The 23,864-nt window shown below is 34.4% G+C and overlaps 1 protein-coding gene across 2 annotated transcripts in view; it reads left to right on the forward strand.

Moving 5' to 3' along the window:
• LOC142349565 (uncharacterized) overlaps positions 1-23,864 on the forward strand; it is a 511,473-nt gene that overhangs the window by 155,709 nt on the left and 331,900 nt on the right. For both annotated transcript variants that reach the window (XM_075401206.1, XM_075401207.1), the window contains exon 31: positions 4,722-4,844. In XM_075401206.1, coding sequence (XP_075257321.1) covers positions 4,722-4,844 — 123 coding nt within the window. The remainder of the gene's footprint in view (positions 1-4,721; positions 4,845-23,864) is intronic.

The raw sequence follows: 23,864 nt of genomic DNA on the forward strand, positions 1-23,864 counted from the left end.
ATATTTTTATTTTAAGTTATATCAATGACAATATAATTATAAGGCTCTTTCCATACCTTATTACATATATTAGCAAAATCATTATAACTAAGTTCAATATTATTAAAGAAATCTTGATTTATCGATGCAAGGACTTTACCTCTCTGTTCAAACGAAAAAATTAGATTTTAGTTATCTCTAACACTCTGCCTATCCAGAGAGAACAGGTTTTGATTAAGATAAATCATATTGCAATTATTATGTCTACCTCTACAAAAGTGTTCATTAATAACTGGTTCTTTGGCTCTAACATCATCGAATATCATTAGTTTTGTAGGTCTTTTGGTAGTTGATTGGGAGAAGGAAAATCTTTTATATCTTTAATAAATTCTATAATTGCTTTATTATTTATTCTTTCTAATCCATTGTATTGATCACCAGTAGGTCCAATGATGTATAGCTTATCAAAATATATACTTGCTAGAATTAGTTTTTTTAAATAAGAATGTATTACCACATTCACTAGGACCAGATATTATACATCTAAAGTTATCAGGGAATTCAGCTTCAGTAATTATATCATCATCATTTAGCCATGATTGTTGATCTTCAATTATGTTTACAGAGATATTGTTAGTAGGACATTCTTTGTTGTTAGGTTTACCCTTTTGATGGGACTTCGTTCATCCGGGAACCGGTTCCACCGATGTTTCACCAAGTTTTTCATCCAATAGTTACATAAAATCTATTTTCATCCATTAGATCATTATCATTATCATTATCATTAGCATTATTAGCAAAGCTACTTCGTAGATCATTATCATTATCATTATCATTATCATTATCGTTAACATTAACATTATCATTATCATTAACATTATCAGTATCATTAACATTATCATTATCATTAACATTATCATTAACATTATCATTAACATTATCATTATCATTAACTTTATCATTATCCTTAACATTATCTTTAACATTATCTTTATCATTATCATTATCAATGACATTATCATTATCATTAACATTATCAATAACGTTATTAGCAAAGCTACTTCGTAGATCATCTGCGAACGAGCTCTGCTCGTGGCTAGCCAAGCAGGTTCCCTGATTAACATTAACATTATCATTAACATTACAACCTAAACAAAAACACTCATTATATATTCCTGGACATTTACATTGATTAACTAGAATATTCAAAGCTCTTTTAATTCTAAATCCTCTATCAATAGATAGAGGATATAAGATAGATCATATATAAACAATAAGCCCCACAAAAGATTCATCATATTGTTGTATTCTCTCATTAGAGCCTAGATCAATATATTCTTCTAAAAATAATGGTGGGGTCTCAACACCAAAACTATCAAAGTAATACACAGGACAACCTTCTCTTCTTATAACTAAAACCCAATGTGTACCATCAGTTGGATGTAGATTGACAATAATGTTGAAGTTAGGTTCATTTGTTTTATCTAGTTTATCATCTCTCATTACAATTTCAATTGGTGTTAGACTTATATCTTTACCTATATCTTTTATTCTGATATCGCTCAAAGCACTATTATCAGTGATAAATTTATTATTGAATTCCTCAAAAGTTAGGATAAGCATTTTTATATAAAGCAGTGTTTTATATAAGCATTATCAATGTTTAATTATAGGTTTAATTATAGGTCTGAGTCTAAGTTTAATTATAAGTCTAACTAAGGCGAAGCATGGTCGAAGACCCATAAGTCTATATTTATCCATGTTTTCATATATAAAAATGGAAACAGGTAGCGCAGTTATAATCTTTATTTTCTTAATTGGAATTTGTTATTTATTATATGATTCAATACCGAGTAAATACACAAAACTAGAAGAAAGCTTTGGTGGTATTTGAATAGGAGTATAGTTAGATTTGAATATGAAAAGTCACCATTACATACTATTGTTTATGGCGGAACTGGTACGGGCAAAACATATTTTATTAGACAATACTTTAAATTACACTCAGTCCAAAACCAAGATCTGCGAACGGACGAAGTCCTGGCAAGCCAAGCAGTTTGGTAAACCACGAACAAAGTTCGTTCACTGATCAAAACCAAAACCAAGACCAAAACCAAGACCAAAACCAAAACGAAGACCAAGCTAAAAATATAGTTATAGTGTGTAAAGATGACAGAGACTGGATAGGTCCTGAGTCTAATAAGTTTTATACTGCGTTTAATAAATGTGATATAAATATGATCACAAAAAATAATATGCATAAATGTCAAAATTGTGTAATTGTACTTGATGATATGGGTGATAGGTTAAATAAGGATATAGCTTATTATTTTACAGCAGGTAGACATTAAATATTCAAATGATTGTAATGTGTCATAAACCAGCTCAAATAATTAATACGGCAAGAATCAGTTGTGATACTATTTATTTAACAACTTATAATGGACCTGATCTATTTAAAAACTTTAATGAGATATATAAAAGTGAACATGACTTTAGTAAAATAATTAGTGAGTTAAATAGTAATCATTAAAATCGTACAGATGGAATGTCAGATGAACTTCGTTATAGAATAATTAAATATAAGAAGGAAAATACTTTTATTATTATTAATAGTATTGGAACAATGATATATGATTCAAGAGTTGATTTCCTTGATTTAAAAGCTCTTAGTTTAAAGGATGAATTAGAAAGAGAAGATATAAATAAACTTTTAGCATATATGAAACCACTAATGATTAATGCCACGGATAGAAATGTTATTAATCATGATAAATATCAGTTTTATTTTAATAAACTTACTTTAAATAATATTAAAATTCAGAATGATGTTCTAACTAAAGAAATGATTATGGGAAAGGGTATAAAAAGTTTATCGACTATTGGTGGAATTAGAAGCTCAGGTTCAATTATATTTAGTTATATTTATCCTGATATAATATCAAGAAATGCTGGGAGTGTAGCAATGGGAGCAAGCACAATGTTGAGTAGAGTAAATACATTGTTTAATGTTGGATATGGAGAGGAGTTGGATAATGATCTGCGTAGTAGCTTTGCTAATTCACGAAAAACAATACAAGAAGAATATATAAATGAAGAGATGGGAATTTTGAATAGAAAAGGAGGAAAGTTTTTAACCAGACTATATGGAAATAATGAAGAATTTAGAGAAGAGATTATAAATTTTGTTTGAAATAAAAAAGAATTAGACCTTGAATTGATTTTAGATAAGAGATGTAAAACTAATACACTCACTATGATAGGAAATAAATATTTAGCAGAGTGTATCACATCTAAAGATGAAACTAAAGATTTAGTTGAAATCATGGCTAAATATTATCTGTGAAGCGGTTTGGTAAACCACGAACAAAGGTCGTACACCGATAGTGAAACATCTGCGAAGCAGTTCCACTGATGGACAAAGTCCTATCTGCGAAATGATTTGGTAAATATTATAGTTCACCCTATTATAAATGCTTTTAAAATGTTTAGAGTGTAACTATAAATATGGGAATATTGCTGTTTTAAAATATCATTATGAATCATGTCATAAAGATAAAACTGATAAATGTATGTGTGGTAATATAATACTAAGTGGTATTTGTGCTAATAATTTTTCTCCATGGGGTTGTTCTTTAAAAAAATGAATCTAGTTCTAGTTCTAGCTCTAGTTCTGGTTCTAGTTCTATCTATGACTCTAACTCTAACTCAGACCCTAACCCTAACCGTAACCTTAACCTTAGCCCAGAAGTCTTAATTAGAAGTTGTAATAAATGTAATTATGTAAAACCACTAACTGATTTTGATGAGCGTAAGTATACATGTAGAAGTTGTACTTCAGCTAAAGTTAATTGTCCATATTGTGCTTCTGTTGTGAGATATGATGGCATACGGGCTCATGTAAAGAAACCACATCCAGATGTAGATATACCTAAAGGATTTAGTAGAAATCTGAGTCAGACAATAATTAATCCTAGTTGGCAAAGCAAGACTGTAAGTCCTTTAGTTATTAGCCAAACTGAGGAAAGTTGTTCGTGTAAATATTATACTTTTGTATTATTTCTTATTAATAATGGGTTAAATATAGAAAAAGTAAAAGAACATATAAATTTATTGAAGAGTATAGATAAGTTGAAATAAAAGTATAAAAAAATATTAAAAAAAGAGGGAATCACTCTTTAAGAGCGAAAAAGAGCGATCTTTCTACTGGGGGATCACCCCGAATAAGAGTGAATCGCTCTTAAAGAGTGAAATGTAAATTTTGCTTTGATTTTTTGATTATTTGTTTTCTTTTTTAATTTTAACTGATTTCTAATTGATTTTTGATCGAATATAGAGAGAATGTATAGTAGTAGATAAAACAAGGAAATCAACAAGTAGTAAAAATTGGCCCTATTTGACATGCGCGATTAGAGTTTGGAGAACGGGCCAAGTTTTGCTGGTGGTTGTTTTCCTTGTTTTATCTACTACTATTATTGAAACGAAAGCTGTTTTATAATTTTCTTTGTTCTCATATGAAATTTTTTCCCTAATACTGATTAGGAAAAAATCTAATTTCTTTTTCCTAATACCTATCACTTTATTTGAAAACAGATGTTTATAAAAGTCATCAATTTTTGCGTATGATATCTCTGAAAATCTATATTTTTGTTGTAACTGCTTTGATGTTGCTGTTTCAGTCCAAATTTCAAATTTTTGCTTTAGATAATTAAACCCCTCAGGCCCTCTCTTGAATTTTTCAGAACTTGGATCTCAAAAGTCTGAAGGACCTGGAGAACAATGTGAAGAAACTTGAGATAGAGAACGACAGATTGAGGAACAAACTACAAGAAGAGACGAAAGACAAACTAGGAAAACTCGTCAAGGTATTTTAGTGTGTTAGGACGATATGCCCAACACTAATATACCCAATGTGACAGAATACCAAAAATTTTATCCTAAAAATTAAACTACCAAAACGACTATTTAGCATAATATTTAGCTAGTGCATTCGGCCATGCCTCGCGGGCCTTGGCCTTGTCTCAGCAGCCCGTGGGACTTAATATTAAACTAATAATTGAATTTCAAGCACCGGAAGTTGAGTTAGAAATCAGAATAGTGACACAAATTTTTACATATAATTCAGTATTTCCGCGTCTAAAGATTTGCGCAATGCGTTACCAATACTCGTTCACTTTTTGACTTGAAGGAAAGCATTGAAATTATTAGAACTACAAAGGAACTTTTAACAACCAAGCAATGAAGCATAAAAAAGTAAAAGAAACAAATTAACAAATGTATGTCTCACCCGAATCTTGGGTTGTTACAGTGTCATTCAAACGTATTTTAGATCACTGCCCTGATCGCAATAGTTTACTTTGAATTTGATAAGATAAATCGATTAATGAGTTCTCCGATTTGACATTCATTTTCATTTGTTCAAGTCTGATATTGATCCTTGATACGCACTGATTTTTAGAGTGTTCCTCGTGGTGTTTTTGATGTTAATTTTTGGAGTAATTAACTTGAATAATCGTCATTGTACAGTGGCTTATTTAGATGTTTCATAGTGCGATTTTTAGCACATATTTTGAATAAAGTTAGCTAGTAATAGCCTTTTACTGAGCCGTTCAGATGCGTGATATATCCACTAATAGTCTTGTTTTTTAAAGCTTTACTCAGCCGTTATTAGGCTCTAAACAAGCCTGTTTTAACTTAGCATTTTACAAAGATTTTCCCGTTCAATCTTTAATTATTTTAACAAGAATTAATCAACAATAATCAATAAGAAGTTCCAAGTTTTATCAAATTTTCAAGAGATTGTGATCAACTGATTATCAGGCTGGTTCTCCGGTGTTCTGGTGATCGTGGGATCCGCAAGGCTGTACCTTGAGTTGTATTGGTGAATCGCAAATGTTTACTGATCTACAAGTTGGGCAATTTCCGGCTTTTTTACGTCTCTTGATGTTTGTTAAGTACATGAACAATTTCCGTATCAGCACCTACCTTATCAGATTAATTACTTGACCAATTGCATAGTTTCTCATGAATTATTTACCAAAAATGGGAATTCATCGTCAGGGAACTCAAACAGGTAAATATTGATGCTTTTAGGCACTTAATATGTTTATAAGTAAGCTGTCAATCTGCGGGTGTTTTTAGTAAACGTAAACAAATTAGGGGTTACAGGCATAGATGGTGGTACTGGCTGTTTATGGCCCTGAGATTTAACTGATTATGACCTAAATTATAGCACTACTTGTGGATATTTATAGGAAAATCATACGTAACTATGAGGCACGAAATAGGGGCGTGACACTACCGGACTTTATGAAAATTTTCCTTGAAAATATTGAGAAGGAAATGGGTTTTACATTATTTCTATAAAACATATGTAATCTGCACGAATATAAGGATATACACATGTTTTTGTTGGTTCCACCCAATTTATGTTTTCTTAGAAAAGGTGTTGGAACGAAAGCTTTAAAGTTAGAGACAATTAAAGAATTTAAAGGAAATATAGTTTAAGTTAAGACAATTTGAGATAAAGGTTAAGATGAACAAAGTTAAGACAAGATTAGAATAAAGGTTGAAGAAATCATCAGACAAGAAAGATGGGCTCATCCTGGAGAAGAAGGATAAGATATAAATTTATGTCAGGAGAAGAGATTTGAATTGGCACTGAAAGATCAAGATTAATGTCAGGGAAAAAAGACTCCAAACTTGAATAATGTATCACTGGTTTACTTGTTGAATGAATGGTTTAAAGCACTGTTGAGTTTCACAAATGTTTGCAGTAATTAAATTGTTTAAAGCACTGTTAAATCAATCTTAATGAGGTTAATACTTGTCGACTTTCAAGAACTCAAAGCATACTTTCCTCTCGGGTTAAAGCTCTGTTGTCCAGTTCATCTTCTCTGGCCGTTTGTTCGTCTTCTGTATCAAATTTGTCCGTTTCAAAATGAAAATGCCTTTTTAGTTGGACATTTGAAGAGTTGGAGGAAAACTTGAAGATTGCACTCCCTATGAACAAAACTATTGTCTCTTGCGGAGAAGGCTGAAGTTTTTCTCTTCTGGTCGTCAATTGCTTTGTCCAGGTGGTTGTCATTCGTAATGCTGTCGTTGATGGGAGTAGGAACTACAGTGATGCATTTTACTCGTGCAATACTTTTCCACCTTTTTGGCTTTCCTTGGAGCCTTTATGGATTTGTATCGATGCATGGTAGTTAGTTCACTCTGTTTTTGCTGGATGATGTGTTTTGGGTCAGGCTGCTCACTTTGAACAAGACCGACCAGGAGCTTCTTTCTTTTATTATCCTTCATTTGGACGCGTGAGGTCCTGTTCGGGGAGAAAGGAAAAGCGTCTAGCAAAACAATTTTCATCACTTTTTGCACGAGCTCTTCAGGTTCTCTTTTCATTGTCTTTCACTAGCTTTGGCAATTTGTCTGCCTTTCGAACTTAAAATGAACGGAAAACTGTGGTTCTGTATGTGCAGTTGATCAACAGCAATTTGTTTATTCTCTGATAGTTTGTCTGAAATTTTGACTAAAAGTTAACTTTTCCTCACTGGTCAGATACTCAAATGGAACTCGATATTGTGAGATTTTTGCAATATTTTTTGTTTTGTGACCAACTATTGCTGTTATCACATGTTATGGTGGTTCCTTTTGTTCGTTCGCTTGCTGGATTTAGGCTTCTAGTTCCAATTTTCTCAATTTGGCAGTTGCTTATGTGGTATTTACTTGTTTCACGTGTACTCTACTTTTTGGTCATGTGTGGTGATGTGTGTGTGTTTATTCATATTAATACTAAATAGGGCTTTTTATGGTGTTGTAATGTTTTTCTTTGGTTGCTTGGTGGATATTAGGGCATGGGGATAGTGGTTGGGGGGGTCGGATTATGCAGTGTTTTCATGTTCTTTCGAGTTTTTCGGACATAAAGGGACAAGTTGAGACGTCGTTAATGAGTAAATGTCAGTGAAGGGAGTAATTGTGTGTTCATTGCTTTGTTGTGTGATTTATTGGGTGTGTGTTAACAAGTACTGCCTGAGTCGTGCCATATGAGAAGGGTGCGCCGATGGAAATTGACTAGTTTCAGTTCAATTGTTTTGATCATCATGTAGTGTAGTTTCCTTTATAGGTGAGTTTTTCACCGATATCACTGATTGTGACAATTATGCTTGTTTTGCACTGGTGAATCTATTAGTTGTGATGCATGTGAGTATGTGGTATTGTTTTATGAAGGTGTTTGGCTGTATAATGACATATTTGTAAGAGAACAAAAAGAGTATGTTGACTTTTTTCAATTTTGAGCAATAACTTCACTTTACTTGTGAAATACTGGTTATAAACTGGTTCCAAGGGTTCTAGACGTTTGCCCTGGTTGCTAGTAATAATTTTGTGTGATATGAACTGGTTTGGAAGAGTATTTGGTACTAATTATCACATGTAATTATCACATGTGAATTTTTCAGTCTTTAATCGATTTTGAGCAAGGTGTTTGGCTTGTTCCACCCGGTAGACATCGGTGGGGGATGACTCTGCTATAAATTCCGGTTTGAGAACGTTTTTTTGATCAACTTTTTTTATTATTTTCTGAGAAATTGAAAAATGCGAAATTTTGGGGTGCTCTCCGTCACTCGATTTTCAAATTGCTCCAATCGGGCTCAACTTTGGCAGATCGTCTTAGCGGCTCAAAAAAAACCTGCAGCGCAAAAATTTGGCATGAAATGAGTGTTTTTGGCAAAATTATGACTATTTTTTTGGTGATCTGAACCTGACTATTTTTGAATCATCAATTTTGGGGTTGAATAATTCATCACTGTTCATACAATATAGATACTGGGTGGCTGAAATGGTACTGTCCTTGCCTGGTAATAATGTATGTTACTGAATTTTTAGGTTTGGAACTACTTATCGGGTCAGGACATTGATTTTTGAGTCCAAAATGCTAATTTTCGGGCATGATTTTTCCACCAATCGAACATTTTCAAGACATGTCTCAGTCTGGTGATGCTCTAGTGTCCTAAATTGGGTGCTATCAACTGTTACTGCTATGTGTAGCTATCAGTGGTAGTATTTTGGTAGCTTTGAAGATGATTAACATGTAATTTGCTCCATTTTTTCTGAGAAACTTGCTGGATTTTTGCTTATGGTACATCATGTTTAATGCATAGTGACTACTATGTTGCTGGCTGTTATTGGTGCAGTTTGGTGCATGATTTATGGTCATTATGTTGAGTTTATCACTCTAGAATTTTGAGCTGAAATTGATCAAATATGTGCAGATTTCGATTTTTTCACTTTTTTCAACCTTGTTGCTTTTCTGTGTAATTTTATGGGTTTATTAGGCTGAGACACTACTAGAGAGAATGAATATTGGATATGGGTTCATATATTAGGATATTTGGATAAGATATATATAGGATATTTGGTACTATTTTTCTGGTCTAAATCTGGCGCTATTTTGACAAATTTGAGAAGAGTTTGGTAGACTTCAGTTTTTTGCTATTATTTCAATATTTTAATTAAGTTTTTTAATTTTTTGATATAAGCATGTAGAGTTTGAGATTACAAATGTTTTAAGCCAATAATATCAGGTTTTGGGTCATTATTGCAGATTTTATGGACATCTCAAAAGGTCTTCAAAAATGGGGTCCTCGCCGTCACTCAATTTTTAAAATGCGTGGACCGAGCTCAAAATTTGTCAATCGCTTTATCGGCTCCAAAAAACCTGCAGCGCAAAATTTGGACTGTTTCAACTATTTTTTCACGAGTTTTAACGTTTTTGCTGCGGTGAACCTGGGTTTTTTTGAAAAGGCTCAGGTAGAGGATAGGTTGTTGGCTATTGGGCTATGTTAAACTTGTTGAAGATAGTTCAAATGGCTATGGTTGGACTGCTCATGAGTAGAAACAACTTAAGCATAGAAATAATATTAAGCTTAATGGGTATTAAGATGCATTTTTGATCACTTTTTCAAGAATTGCTTAAAAAATTGTGTGATTTTCGGTACTTTGGCAGTCTTTTCTCACCTTTTATTGTCACTAGGGGGCTGGAAGTGCATATTCTGGGAAAAATAGTTGTGTGGAGGCTGGTGGTATAATTAATTTTTCTCAGAATGTTTATCAATATGTTCGATTATTGAGTGAAATAACTGAATTTCGAGTGTCAAAATTGGGACAATTTTAGAGCTTATTTGGACTTAAGTCTTCATTGCTTGTAGTAGGGTGAGCTGGGACTGGTTTTTATGGTACTAATAAGCTAGTAGGGGTTTATACTAGGTTAGTAGGTGGTATAGGTGGCATCAATTGGGTCTGTTGTGGCATAAATTGACAAAATTTTTGGAGCAATAAATTGAAACAGAAGCGCGATTTTCGTTTTTTTTTCGACATTTTTCTCAATATCGTTAGAATTCACAGGTTTTAGTGGTTGTCTGAGATTGTACCATTTGGGTGTCAGCTGGGAGTAGCTGTTGGAGGCATTTGGAGCAGGTTTTAGCATATTTTTGGGGTATAACTTACACTACATTTTGATCAATTTTAACACACTTTGGTAGGGCTCGGTATTTTCTCATAACTCAACTTTTATTGATTTTTGACGGGATTTTGTGGTACTGGGATATCAAGCGTTAGAATGGGCTAGGGCTATAAAATGGCTCAATTGGGGAATTATTGTAGGACTTATTGATGAATTCGAGCGTATTCGAAATATGTTAAATTTCAGATGCTCGCCGTGACTCAATTTTTAAAATGCTCCGAATTGCTTCAAAATTTGCAGGTCAATTGCTCTGCTTAAAATCCCTGCAGTGCAAAAATTGGAGTGATCGGGTTATTTTTGACAATTTGATGACTGTTTTTCTGAAGTGAAGCTAGGATTTCTGGAAAGGTTAAATTTAAAGTTTTTGGTATTAGAACGAGTTGGAATGGGTCGATTACAACTGGGATCGTTTCTACTGAACAAGGGCATTTCAGAACACTAGGGGTCGTTATTACAGGTTCGACCAAGTGGTTCTTGAGATATATAAAAATAACTGGATTTTTAGATCTAATTTTTTCGATTTTTAGGCGATTTTTGGGCTTTAGGACCATGTTGCTCGGGCAGGTTGGGCTTTTGGGGCAGGTAGTGGGTACTGCTAGACTGTACTGTGTCTGTACCTGCTAATGGATGTGGATGGTTATGGGTAGAGGGTCGACGACTTGACATATAAGCTCAAAAACCATGTTAAAATCCAAGTTATCATAGACACTGGCGAGTTTTGCAAGACTTCAGTGCTGAATTCCTGCATCTATGACTATTTCTCTCAGCTCATAAAGGCTTGCTAACACTGATTCGTATGTGGGCTTGTGATAGAATCTTAATTTGGTAACTAGACTGAAGTCATAACGCTCAAAATAGGGGTCAAATTATATTAAAACTTTTGGTGAATATCTACCAAATTTTGGTAGATATTCACCAAATATCTACCAATATTTGGTGAATATCTAAGTTTGATGGCAATTGGTGCTGCTGGGTGCCAGCTTTTAACTTTTCTAGCTAGTCTTTTTGCCATTAGAAGGTCTGCTGATATACAGTGTGCAAAAGTATGTGGAGAGTGTAAGTTATCTGTTGGTGAACTGAGGGATAATGCATTTATTTCTTGGTAGAAGTGATTTAAATGCTGATTAGATGGGCCTGGTGGAGCATTTTCTGTTTGTGATCTTGTAACTGGTCTTTTTACTGGACTGGTAGGCTTTTTCCTTGAATATTGTGCTATCCTTGCTCTCACTTTGTCTGATTTTGTCTCTCTACTTGGTGTATTTGATTGTTTTGCTGCTTGTGCTGATTCTTTTATTGCTTCTCGTTTTGCTTCTTGTTTCAATCTGTTTCGTGCATTTAGCGGTCTAGGACTTCCTGATCTTCTAACTTGTTCAAGTTCGTGAGGATTTCTTCTGTCTTCTTGATGCAATTTGATTTCTTCTTCTATTTTGAAGCCACGTATGTTTTTTCGCTGCTGCTAACTCTATGGTGATTTAAATGATTTTTTTTCCGGTTTTCGTTTTGGGTGAAAAGGCCGGGCTCGTATTTTCCTCTCGGTTCATGCAAATTGTTCTTCATGTGTTTCTGGAGGTGACTCAATATCGGATGGTACTATTGCTGGTTGGGGCTGTTGAAGAGGTGGAAACATTTCGTCATCTGATGAAGAAGATGATACCAGAGGGACACGAACTTCTGGTTGTTGTTGCCTAATTTTGTCTGCAATCAACGGATTAATCGGTTTTTGGGCTATTTGTTCGGCGTTTAGGTTCATTTTGGCTAGGTTCTCATCCGAACTTCCATTTTCTTCAAATAGGTTTGGAATTGCTTCATCTGAACTTGAAGAGTCAAACACCTGAAGATGTACTGGGGCTGTTCGTGGTCTAATTGCTGGTACTGCTACTCTTGGTGGGACCGGAGGTGGTACAGGAGGTGCTGCTGCTACTGGTCCTGCTAATGTTCCTCCTAATAGAACATTTATGGTCACTCTGACTGGGTCTGGTATCAGTGTTGTTTTTCTCGGTGTCTTTTTCCTGCTCGTTAATTAATTCCGGAATGTGTTTATCAAAGAGATCAGGTTCCACGTGTTGTCGTCTTGATGGATCGGGTTGAAAATTTCCAGGATTGATAACCTCAAGGTCTTCAGGGTTTTAGCTTGGATTGATTGGCTTCAATCTGATACGATGGACACATTGTGTGTAATTTGTGTTTACTTTTCGAATAACGTAGTTTGAATCAGTAAGGACTTTTTCCAATTTATACAGCGGTAGCTATTTCTGAACTGTGGAAGCAATTACTGTTGATTGTTCTAGCAACCTAGTATTCAAAAGCAGACAGAATGATTTTTCTGGAATGGGTTTTGCTGAAGCTTTTTGTTCATAATGCTTTTTAAACTTCAGGTACGCTGTTGTCAATTTTTCCTTGTTTTCCGCAAACTTTTGCAACATGGCATCTTGCAGTTCTTCCACAAAGTCTGTATTTACTGCTACTGCATCCATTACTTTTCTGGAGAACATAATATCAAGGGGTTTTATTAGATCTCTGCCATGGAATAAAGTTGAAGGGCAACAATCTATTGCTGAATGATCTTTCTACTGCTCCAATAGTTTGAGGGTGCTTTAGTGGGGCGTGCTTCAACTTTACTTCTAAAAAACTTGCTAATTCAGACATGAATTCTGAAGTAAAGTTTGTTCCTAACTCACCAAGTATTGCTTGCGGAATGTAATTGATCTTTCTACTGATCTTTCTACTGCTCCAATAGTTTGAGGGTGCTTTAGTGAGGCGTGCTTCAACTTTACCTCTAATAAACTTGCTAATTCAGACATTAATGCTGAAGTAAAGTCTGTTCCTATTTCACTAAGTATTGCTTGCGGAATATAATTGTGTTGACAGAACACCTTTAGTAGTTCTCAAGCTACTGTGTAAGCATATCCGTTGGTTAAAGGGACTGCGAATAGATATTTTGTGAAAACATCTATTCCACTCAAAGCATACTTAAATTGAGTGGACTTTAGGGGGCCTACTAAATCAATTTTGAGCATATCTCCTGGATATGATTGTATTGAGCTAACTGGTTGCAACTTTGGTGTAATGTGGCTTTTTGGCTGTTTAATTGGAGGCAAGTGAGGCAGTTTTTAATGAAACTAATGAATTGTTCAGTGAAGCCTGGATAATAGAATCGCTTTCTAAGCTCTTGAATTGTTGCTTTGATGCCTAAATGTCCGGCTGTTTGTGAATTATGGAGCCTATATATAGTCTCATTCCACAAATGGTTAAGTACACGGAATTGTTTATGAAGTACTTTTCCTGTATCATCATAAAAATTCCAGTATAAGACATTCCCTTCAAGAATTCATCTGTTTAAATGCTTGTGATACTTTTTTAAGTTTGTTGAAGCGTACTTTAGGTCTAGTTGTCGAATTTTTTGTTGAATCCAGCCTATTACTTTTCTAATATCTGCATCTTTTTGCTGCTCTTCGGCTAAATTGAGGCTAATTAAGTTCTCTGTGCGCTCTGGGAACTCATCTAATGGATTTGGATACTGAGTTGAATTAATTTCCTGCTTTCTTTTGAATTTAAATAGCCCTTGTATTTCTGTTATGGTAAACTGTTCTGACGTTTTTTGTATTCATCATAGAAGCCAGGAAGTTTACTTCGTCATTATTTATTTCGTCACAGAGATTTTCAGTATGAAATAACACGTTCAATTCAACATCAGGGTTTTTTGCTTCTGTATTAATTTCTATTTCTTTAACTGGAGTTCCATCTGTTAACTTTGAAGACATTGTTGCTGTTTTATCATTCTCCCTTCTAGAGAGGAAATCTGCGGCGTAATTAGCGGGTCCTGGAATGTGAGCAATTACTATGTTAAATAAGAGTATTCTGTCTAAACAATTCCAAAGACAGTACTACTTTTGGTTGAAAGCATTGTGTAAGGCTTTTGTTGTTGTGATCATAATTACTTGTTTGCTTGATCCCCAAATGTAGTGTGACAAGTAGTCCGGCGCATAGTACAAAACTAGGAACTAGTTGCGTTAAACAAATGCGATCCAAACGATGCGGGAGCGTATGTTTTCTTTTCTTTCTTTCCAGTTTCGTTTACATAGTTTTCCACCATTAGTACAAAGCCTGCACCGTGGTAACTAGCGTCACACAGAATTACATATTGTAAACCGGGTTTTGGCAGTCGCAACGTTACATTTGTAGTTTCCATTGAATCTTTCTTTATTATTTCTAACGCTTCTACGTGTTCTTTTGTTTCCATTTCTGCATCCTTTTTCAGGAGGTCATAAAATGACATTAGTTTCTCACCTAAATTAGGGATGTAGTTAGGGAAGAATTGCGTGAAGCCTATTATTTGCTTTACTTACTTTGTTGTTTTCGGCATTTTGAAATTATCTAGGAATTTGGTTATTTTAGACTCTTCTGGCGATATTCCTTCTGCACTAATACTATTTCCAAGCACTTTCATTATTTCAGTTGCTATTTCACACTTTTCGGGTGACAGTTTTAATCCCGATTGACGTATACAGACAAAATTTTGTCGTAAAGAGGGCACCAATTGTTCAAAGTTTGTTACTGCGTTCCAATATCATCCATAAACTTGGTACAATTTGCTGAGGCTAAGCTTGGATCCAAGTAATGTCTAATGAAACAGCCAAATCCGGTTACTGACTTGTTTAATCTTTGGGCAAGACATTTATATTCATAAGTTCTCGAAGCAATATTAAAGGCTAATAGTTGCACTGATATATCGTCTGCCATTTGCACACAGTGATATGCTTGAGAACAACCAAGTTTCGTAAACAACTTTTTTGCGGCGAAATTTTTTGGATCGCTCATGTTCGAAATTGGGAAAATCGTATTCAAATAGTCATTTTTCAGCAAATGATTTACGTTTCTCAAGTCAATTAACGGTCTAAGTCTTCCTGAATTCTTTCGCTGTGCGAAAAGGGGGCCACTATATCTTAATTGAGGCAAAGTCGTTATTAGTCCGTAGTAATGCATTAGCGCTAATTCTACTTGCAGCTCAATTCTCAAATGGATAGGTGTTGCAGTGCCTTGTTCTTAAATTGGTATACTTCTTTCTGGAGTTAACTTTATTTTCAAATCTGTATTATATCCGACGTCAAATCTGTGTTTTGCGAAAATATCACTAACTTCAACTAAGAATTCGCCTACTACAGCTTTTTGCTCATCATTCGGGACCGATTTTTTCTACGGGAATTGGCTCAGAAAAGTGATTTTGTCCTGATAGTTACCCTTTGGGTCTAATTTTTCCATTACTTGCAGTTTTAGCAATTGCTCAAAGATTTCTCTCTGCAAGGGTGACAAATTTGTCGGGTCAGGGCACGTTTTCAGCGTTGGGAACCACAATTTTTTTATATTCTGGGGCCGGTTTTGCTTTTTGCACTTTTCTATTTTCATTTATTAACTGGGGGTCTACTTCTAACAACTTTTCAGCTTAGTCAGACTTTGAGAAGGAGAATTTGGCTATTTCTGTGCCTTTATTTATAGTGACTGGGTGTTCAGTAATGTTCAGGGCATAGATATAAAGAATATTATTTTCAACAACTTTACTTAAAGAGGACGTTAATATTACTTCAGTATCCTTTTCAAAAATTACATCCGGAATTAGTACTCCACAAAGGTCAGTGAATGATTCTAGTTTGTTCTGAAGCTTGCATTTTAGAATTTTTTGTTGATTTGGTAGTACTTGCTTTTTCTGTTTATAAACTCCATTTTTTTTCTGCTTCACTAGCCTTCTGGGTTGCTTTTCTGGCTTTATTTCATTTATTTGTAGAGTCTGGTCAGGGAATTTAATGTAGCTTTGTCCAGGGCAGATGCTAACTTTATGTTTGACAAAGAATGGGTTGCCTAATATTACAGGAGTTGTGACAATTAAAACAAGGAAGTCTTCAGTGAATGTTTCTGTGCTCAATTTAAATGTAACTTTAATTGCTTTATCAATTTTAACTATATTTCCGTTTGCCTTTTTAACTTTATCTAGATCTGGCCTGTCTATATGAGTTATTGAATTAATATTCGTGTTAATAAGTTCCCTGTAAAACTCACGGCTCATCACGTTTGCAAATGCTCCTGTATCAATTAGTGCGCGTCTATCTAATTCTTCGTTAAATTTAACTTTAACATGGGATAATGTTCCGCCTAAAAGTGGGACAATGCTGAATAGTTGCTGAACATGTGTTACTGGCTTTGATGCGGTATGAGGTACTTGTGTTAGGAATTGCTTTTGAGTTTTCTACGCTTTTCATTTTTTTCGTTATAAATTGGTTCTATTACTTTATATAAACTAGGACTAGACGTGCTTTCGTTATAACAATTAACTGAGTTTTTATAATTTTTTTATGGTTTTTAAGATTGAATGGTTTTATTAGTTTTTTTGTTGACTAAAGAAAGGGTAGTTCATACCTCCCATTTTTCTTTTTTGAGGTGCACTTGCACGATTAAACTGATTTTCCTGTTGACTACCGTTTCGGTTTTGTGCTGGCGCTTGGCTATCATAAACTTTTCCCTGTCGAAGAAGGTTTGCAGGGTTATTTTTTTTGTTGGGAACCGATAAATTGGTCTATTAACATAAGCTGGGTGAACAAATGAGGGTCTGTCTGAAGGTTCATTGCAATCATTCCGAGTGTGTAGCTGTTCATTATAGAAAAGTGGTCTTGGAGCTTTATATTGTGGTCTAAACTCTCAATAATTAATGGGACGGGGGGCATATTGTTGCTGGGGCCAATAGTGTGGCTGAAATTGTCGACAATTAGGCTGATGTGGGCGGTAATTTGGCTGATAATTTTAATATTGCGGGCGGAAATTTGGTCTATATTTTTGTCTGTAGATTTGTTGAGGGTAATGTGGTGTGAAGATGTTTACTGGGCCTTTTTCTAATGCCTCATTTTAAGGTGCTACTTTCTGCTCAAGTTCTCTTTGATTATTTGAAACAACAATTCTTGCTTTTAACATTTTATCTGTGTTTGATTCAGTTATTTCATTAAATCCATCATCGAAGTACTCTTCTCTGTTACACATATCCCTTATTGCAATCTGTGGGCTAGCTAAGGTACATAAATGATCTATTGTGTCTGTATCTAGACGTTCTAACAGCTTAGGCTTAAGCCAATTTGGCATAGACTTAATAAAGAAGCGCTTTATTTGTTCATTTTTTCGTTTTTCTGACATCTGAAGGGCAGAATCTCTTGCTGCTTTCTCTCTTTCAAACCTACGCGCTTCATCATCACCTAGTCTTGCTGGCGGTACTGCTATTTCGGGAGGTGGATATGCTTTATTTGCTTCAGTTCTTAACTTTACTAAGAAATTTTTCCTTGTATCCCTCTTCAGATTGAACTTTTGGTTCTCTAACTTCATTATTCTGACCTCTCTCAAGTCATCTTGTGTAAATATATTTCTCAGAGCTGTTATACTCTGCAAAACCCAATTTGGTAGCTTCTGGTAAGGTTAGGAAGTATTTTAAAGCATCTCCTTTTAAGTGTAACTGCAGAAAATTCGATTGTTGCACTCCTGCAACTCCTGCAACTCCAATTGCTCCCGTTATTCATAGTTCAAATTCATTAAAATTGTGAATTTCTGATCCAGAGAAGGGTGTGATTTACGCTTGTGCCATTTTGCTTTTTACCCGTTTAGATTATATACTTATCGTTCAATCAGTCTTGTTTCGTTCTAAAGTATTAATTAGCACACTTAACTTAACTTAATGGGGAGATTAAGTGGTCAACAGAGATAAGTAAAACGAAAAAAGACTCTTCTAATTAGTTAATGAGTAGCACAAGAAGTCAGAAAAGGAAACTTTTGAAACCATTTGATCGTAAAAGAATATAGATGGGCTGCTTTCGTACCTATGCTTAAAGCTCCGGTCGAATCGTCAGACTGTTAGTGTTGAAGCCGTAGGGGCCGCCTTAGTCTGGCAAAATTCGTGGGGGCCACGACCACGCAGACCTTGTGGAAGCTGCACTCAGATAGGCAACAGGATAACGGCTGAAGTCACTGTTTGATTCCTTAACCTCCGGAGCTGATTAAATAAATTTGGTTTGGCCTCTTTTTATTATTGTTCAGAATGTGTCTTCAGTAATTTTGCTTATTCTGAGGTTATCTGGTAATCAGTAAGGATGTTCTCAAGGTTAATTGCCGTATCTGATTGAAGTTTCTTACGAATTAGGCCAAACATGCATACCTTTTGATTTAGGTTTTTTGCTATCCAATAAATTACAACGAATTTATATTCATTATCTAGCACATATATTACAGTAGACTTATAAATTGAAGAGGGGAAAGCAATTACTATCTGAGCTTGCGTTTTAATTTTGTTTTGTGTGTAGTTAAAGTTATTTCTTTCAATATGTTCAACAAAATTGGGGGAAGCGCTACAATTATTAATAGCGGGGAGAATGTGTTCTTTATAAATTGACATAAACAAAACACCAGAATGTAATTTTACATGTTCATTTACTCACAATATGATCGTTGGTAATTACCCTGTGTTTTTTTGTCCCTTGTGGCGGCTGTGCTTGGGTTTGCTCCAGTTGTTATCCACTCAAGCACTTTTGAATTATTGTTGCGTTTAGTCCACAAAGACACAAACACAGTTTCCACCCATTCTTTCCTTTGTTACTTCTCTCTTCATAATCGTCTTGCTCGGAAGTGGTGTGCTGGATGCTGGTTGAAGCTTCTTAAGGTAATGAAGTGGAAGAAGATAAAGGAAAATTTCAAAATGGGGAAGAAATTATATGAGTTTTGGTCCGTTAAACTGGGAGACAGTTAATAACTCCTGTCACCATGCTGTTACGCAGTGATTCTTAGAGGGTTCTTGGTGGTGTTATTGAGGTTAATTTTTAGAGTATTTAACTTGAATAATTGTCATTATACAACGGCTTATTCAGATGTTTCATAGTGCGGTTTTTAGCAGATTTATTTTGAATAAAGTTGGCCAGTAATAGCCTTCTATTGAGCGGTTCAGATGCGTGATATATCCACTAATTGCCTTGTTTTTTGGGGCTTTACTCAGTCGTTTTTAAGCTCTAAGCAAGCCTGTTTTAACATAGCATTTTATAAAGATTCTCCCGTTCAATCTTTAATTTTTTTAACAATAATTATTCAACAATAATCAGTCTCTTGATGTTTGTTAAGTACATATACAATTTCCGTATCAGCACCTACTTTATCAGAATAATTACTTCACCAATTACATAGCTTCTCATGAAGTGATTTACCAAATATGCGAATTCATCGTCAGGGAACTCAAAAAGGTAAATATTGAAGCTTTTAGGCACCATAATATGTTTATCAGTAAACTGTCAATATGCGGTTGTGTTTAGTAAACATAAACAAATTAGGGGATACAGGCATAGATGGTAATACTGGCTATATATGGCTTTGAGATTTATCTGAATATGAACTAAATTATAGCACTTTTTGTGGATATTTATAGGAAAATCATCACGTAACTGTGAGGCAGGAAATAGGGGCGTGACAATCCTAGAAATTAGGAACTCTGTATCTTGATCTTTTTTGTTTAAAATTGCGGTTATCATTTTAAATTCTGAGAAAGTCAGTGAAATTGATCACATTTGACCATTATAGATGTATTGACATAGGAAAAACGAATTACACTTAAAACTTGATTAAATTTGCCCATGATGATTAAATTAGTCCTCTGGGTTGTAATAATTCCGAATTGACCCTTAATTTTTAAAGCCCAATTTGTTACTTTGTTGTAAATGTACTGTCGCATTGTGCATTTTTCTTGCCTTGATTGGGGAAAATTTTTTTGACAGAAGGTTGCACAACCGTGAGCTTTTTTTTTGATGAATAATAGTTGATGCAATCATTGAGGTCAATTATCGTCTTTGCAGACCCACTTTGGATCAAGGAGAATTTGGCATTTAGAGTCAAAACTAAAGTGAACACTAATTCACTCTACGCACTATTAGAAAACTCAATTGAATGTACCTGAAAAACATGAAAAACACCTTCACTTGCTGAAAATTGAAATTGATTTTTTAAATTGAAAATCGTCACAATGATGAGGTAAATTTGCTTAAACCAGGTTCATGTATTTTTTTAAGCTTGACTCATTTTAATTGAAAGATTGTAAGGTTTGTCTTGAAATTACCTTCACATGAGTTTAGTGTGACCTAGTTTAAAAAAAAGGTTAATTAAAAGAAAGCCCCTCCAATAAATGGGGAGTCGGTCAAGGTAAATTTATTTAAGGCAACTTTATATATTTAATAAACTCGTTTTCGGTTAGTACTAAAGTACAACTTACAATACAAATTTCATCATTCAAAGTTGAGGAGTACCAAATCGAGTGGCCGATTAAGGCTTATTGCCTGTATTAAAGCGCCATTGAGTACTTTTGAAAATCCACCCACAATTTGATCGGATCTTTTGGAGCATCGCCTAAAAATAATTGCATTAGCTTTTGTTGATCTTGTCAATACGAAATGGTTGACCGCTATTTTTCAAAACAAAGAAAAACTTAGTTTTCTAATTTTTGTGTCTCTTTCCAAAGTAACTGTGATAGTTGATGTGAATTAACAATGTAAACATTTTTTAGATTATGTATATATATGACTCAAAATCCTTGTCTCATAATTGGAGGAGAGTTTATAATTATTTTTGAGTCCAATATATTAAAAGTGTTAAAAAGTAACCTGAATCTGCTAGACAATATCTTTCTATTTGTAGTTGCTTGCTTTTCTAGAATTGGCAGCATCTTTATCTCTTTCCTGACAGCATAAACTTATCAATTTCCAATTGCGTTATATTATTATTCCATTTTTGTGTGATGTGTTACTTTTTTAGGATTTTTGTAGCATAGACATGAAGTTCAAAAATAGAACATATCAGATTTTCCTTATGAATTTTTTCATTTCAGTTTGTTTGGCTGCAAAAATTTACTTTCAACTCCATCAACCGGAATCCCATTCCCATATTGATACAACGAGTGATTGAACTGGCTATAAATTTCCAGTAGTAAATTTCTGCTTAAAAATTTACTCGTGTGATATAAGACGGATATGAAATTGTTGCACTTCTGGTTTATAAATTACACATGAGCGTAGAAAGACAGTTTATCGTTAATAATACTTCCTAATCACTTTGCCGTCTTTTGACTTGCTGTTTATTTTTCTTTCAATCAAAATTAAGCCTGGTTTTCTATACGACTAAAGAGAATCAGGTTAGGTTTATTCTTGTTGAGTGCTAATTTGTTAGTTTCCATCCATTCTGTTGTCAATCCGAGTTCATCATTGACTTCTGTTTGTGCAAATTTACTGAATAATTTGTATTAGCAAACAGTAAAATGCTATTGTCTTTTGGTACTGTTATGAGGTCATTTTTGTAGATAAGTAAAAACAGAAGACCTAAAACTGCTGCTCGTGGTACACCCTGTCCTAGTTCTTGAGTTCTGGATTCTTTTGAGCCATAAACTACAATTTGTTGCCTATTCGCTAGACATGATTTTAAAAGACTAAATATGTCCCCTAAGGCCATACCGATAGCATTTGGCTAGTAGGATACCGTGATCAACTGTGTCGAAAGCTCTAGATAAATCAGGTAAGGTGCAGTGGGAAGGTATTTTTTTTCGATTGGTATCCTAGCAAATATTTCAGTGTCCCCGCTAGAGCATCTACAATTAATCGTTGACTAAAAAAACCCAGTTGCATGTTTGAGAGGACTTTAAACTTGGTTAGGAAGCTCATTAATTTTTTGTGAATCAATTTTTCAAAAATCTGGCAAAATTGGCACAAGAGATATTGGTGGATAGTTGCCAGGATCGCTTTTTTCTCCAGACTTTTTGACTGGGACGGCCTTAGCTACCTTAAGGCAATCAGGACAACCACATTCTACTATCATCCTGTTGAATAGTATTTTGAGTATTTCGCAGAGTATGGGGTTGACTGTTTTTAAAAGGAATTTAGGCATTGAGAAGCAATCCAAACTTCTTTTGTTCTTCAATCGTTTCGTTTGAATTAACACTTCTTTGCCGGTAGTTTCTCTGAGTACAAATGAACTCATTGGGTTTTTGGCACCTGACATATGGGATGATCTGTTGCACATTGCCGCCAGACTAGGTCCTATTGACTTAAAGAAACTCTTCCGGTTAAATTAAGGTTTAAATTGTGTTATCTGCTAGCTCAGTTCTTGATTTTAAAGTTCGTACATATCTAAAAAAACTTCCTCCTTTTTCTTTTTTTTCTCGAAAAGTTCATTATAGTAAGCAATTTTTACCTCCCTTATCAGTTTTTTGCCCTTATTATTTTGTTTCTGGTACTTTGTTTTGTAATTATTATCATTCGATTCAAAACTTTTGCTTCAAAATCCTCGTTTTTTTGATGCTGCGTTTTTCATTTCGTTGTTTATCCAGTTCCGCTGAGTTTTTTTCTTATATTTCTCAGAGGTATGTATTCATCAAGTTGTTCCGTAATTGACACAATGAGTATTTCGTAAGCTTTTTCTAAATTCAGTGTCTTGTTTTCTGTCAACTGACGTCACAGCTTACAAAACAGTATGTGATGAAATTGCAATTGACGCTCCAATTTGGATGATTTGGAAGGTTTTTTCCAAAATTTTTTTGCAGCTTTATTGTTCGCAGTTAAAATTTAGTCAGTGGACTCCCACAGCTCTATTTTTATGGTGTTGTGATCAGTGATGGCTGTTTTCAGTACTTTAGTCTGTAAGTTGGTGTTAGAAAACACTAAATGAATAGTTGATTTTGTTTGCTTTGTTTCACGAGTATATTCTTTCATTTTCGATAAAAGTTTGAAGTCATAAACATCAAGTTCTGGTAATAGATTTGCGATGTTGTTATTTGGCCTGGAGATGGCTATATTGAAATCACCACATAGTATGTGTATCATTGAGGATGAATGACCTACATTGAAGATGTGATCTATCTTTTCTTCTTTAAAACTAATGTTATCCAAGCTTAGATTTTTGTATGCAGCTGTTATTATGGGAGAAGCTCGAATTTTCATAGTAATAGTCAGTAACTGTAAATCGTTTTTTTTATTGTTTTTCTAACTTACATTGGTTTTTACTGGAGGTCAAAACTCCAACGCACCCTCCCCTTTTGCACTCCTTATTACATGTTTTCAATTGATCATTGTCATTATGGGTAATTATTGCTTCGTTGGACAGTTTTTTCAACCATGTTTGGGTTAATTCAACAGACACTGGTAATTACTTCTGATAATTTAAAAAGACCAATAATTCATTATAATAGGCTCCTAAAGATCGAATGTTTTGTAGTAAGCATTAATCGTTCATTAAATTGCCACTCAATTTCGCCAGCTGCAGGATCCAAAGCAGATTTAGAATACTTTATTGTAATCTTCACAACCCTATTTACTTATAAACA

The sequence above is a fragment of the Convolutriloba macropyga genome, chromosome 11, assembly GCF_964194025.1.
Source record: "Convolutriloba macropyga chromosome 11, txConMacr16.3, whole genome shotgun sequence".
In the NCBI taxonomy this organism is placed as follows: Eukaryota; Metazoa; Xenacoelomorpha; order Acoela; family Convolutidae; genus Convolutriloba; species Convolutriloba macropyga.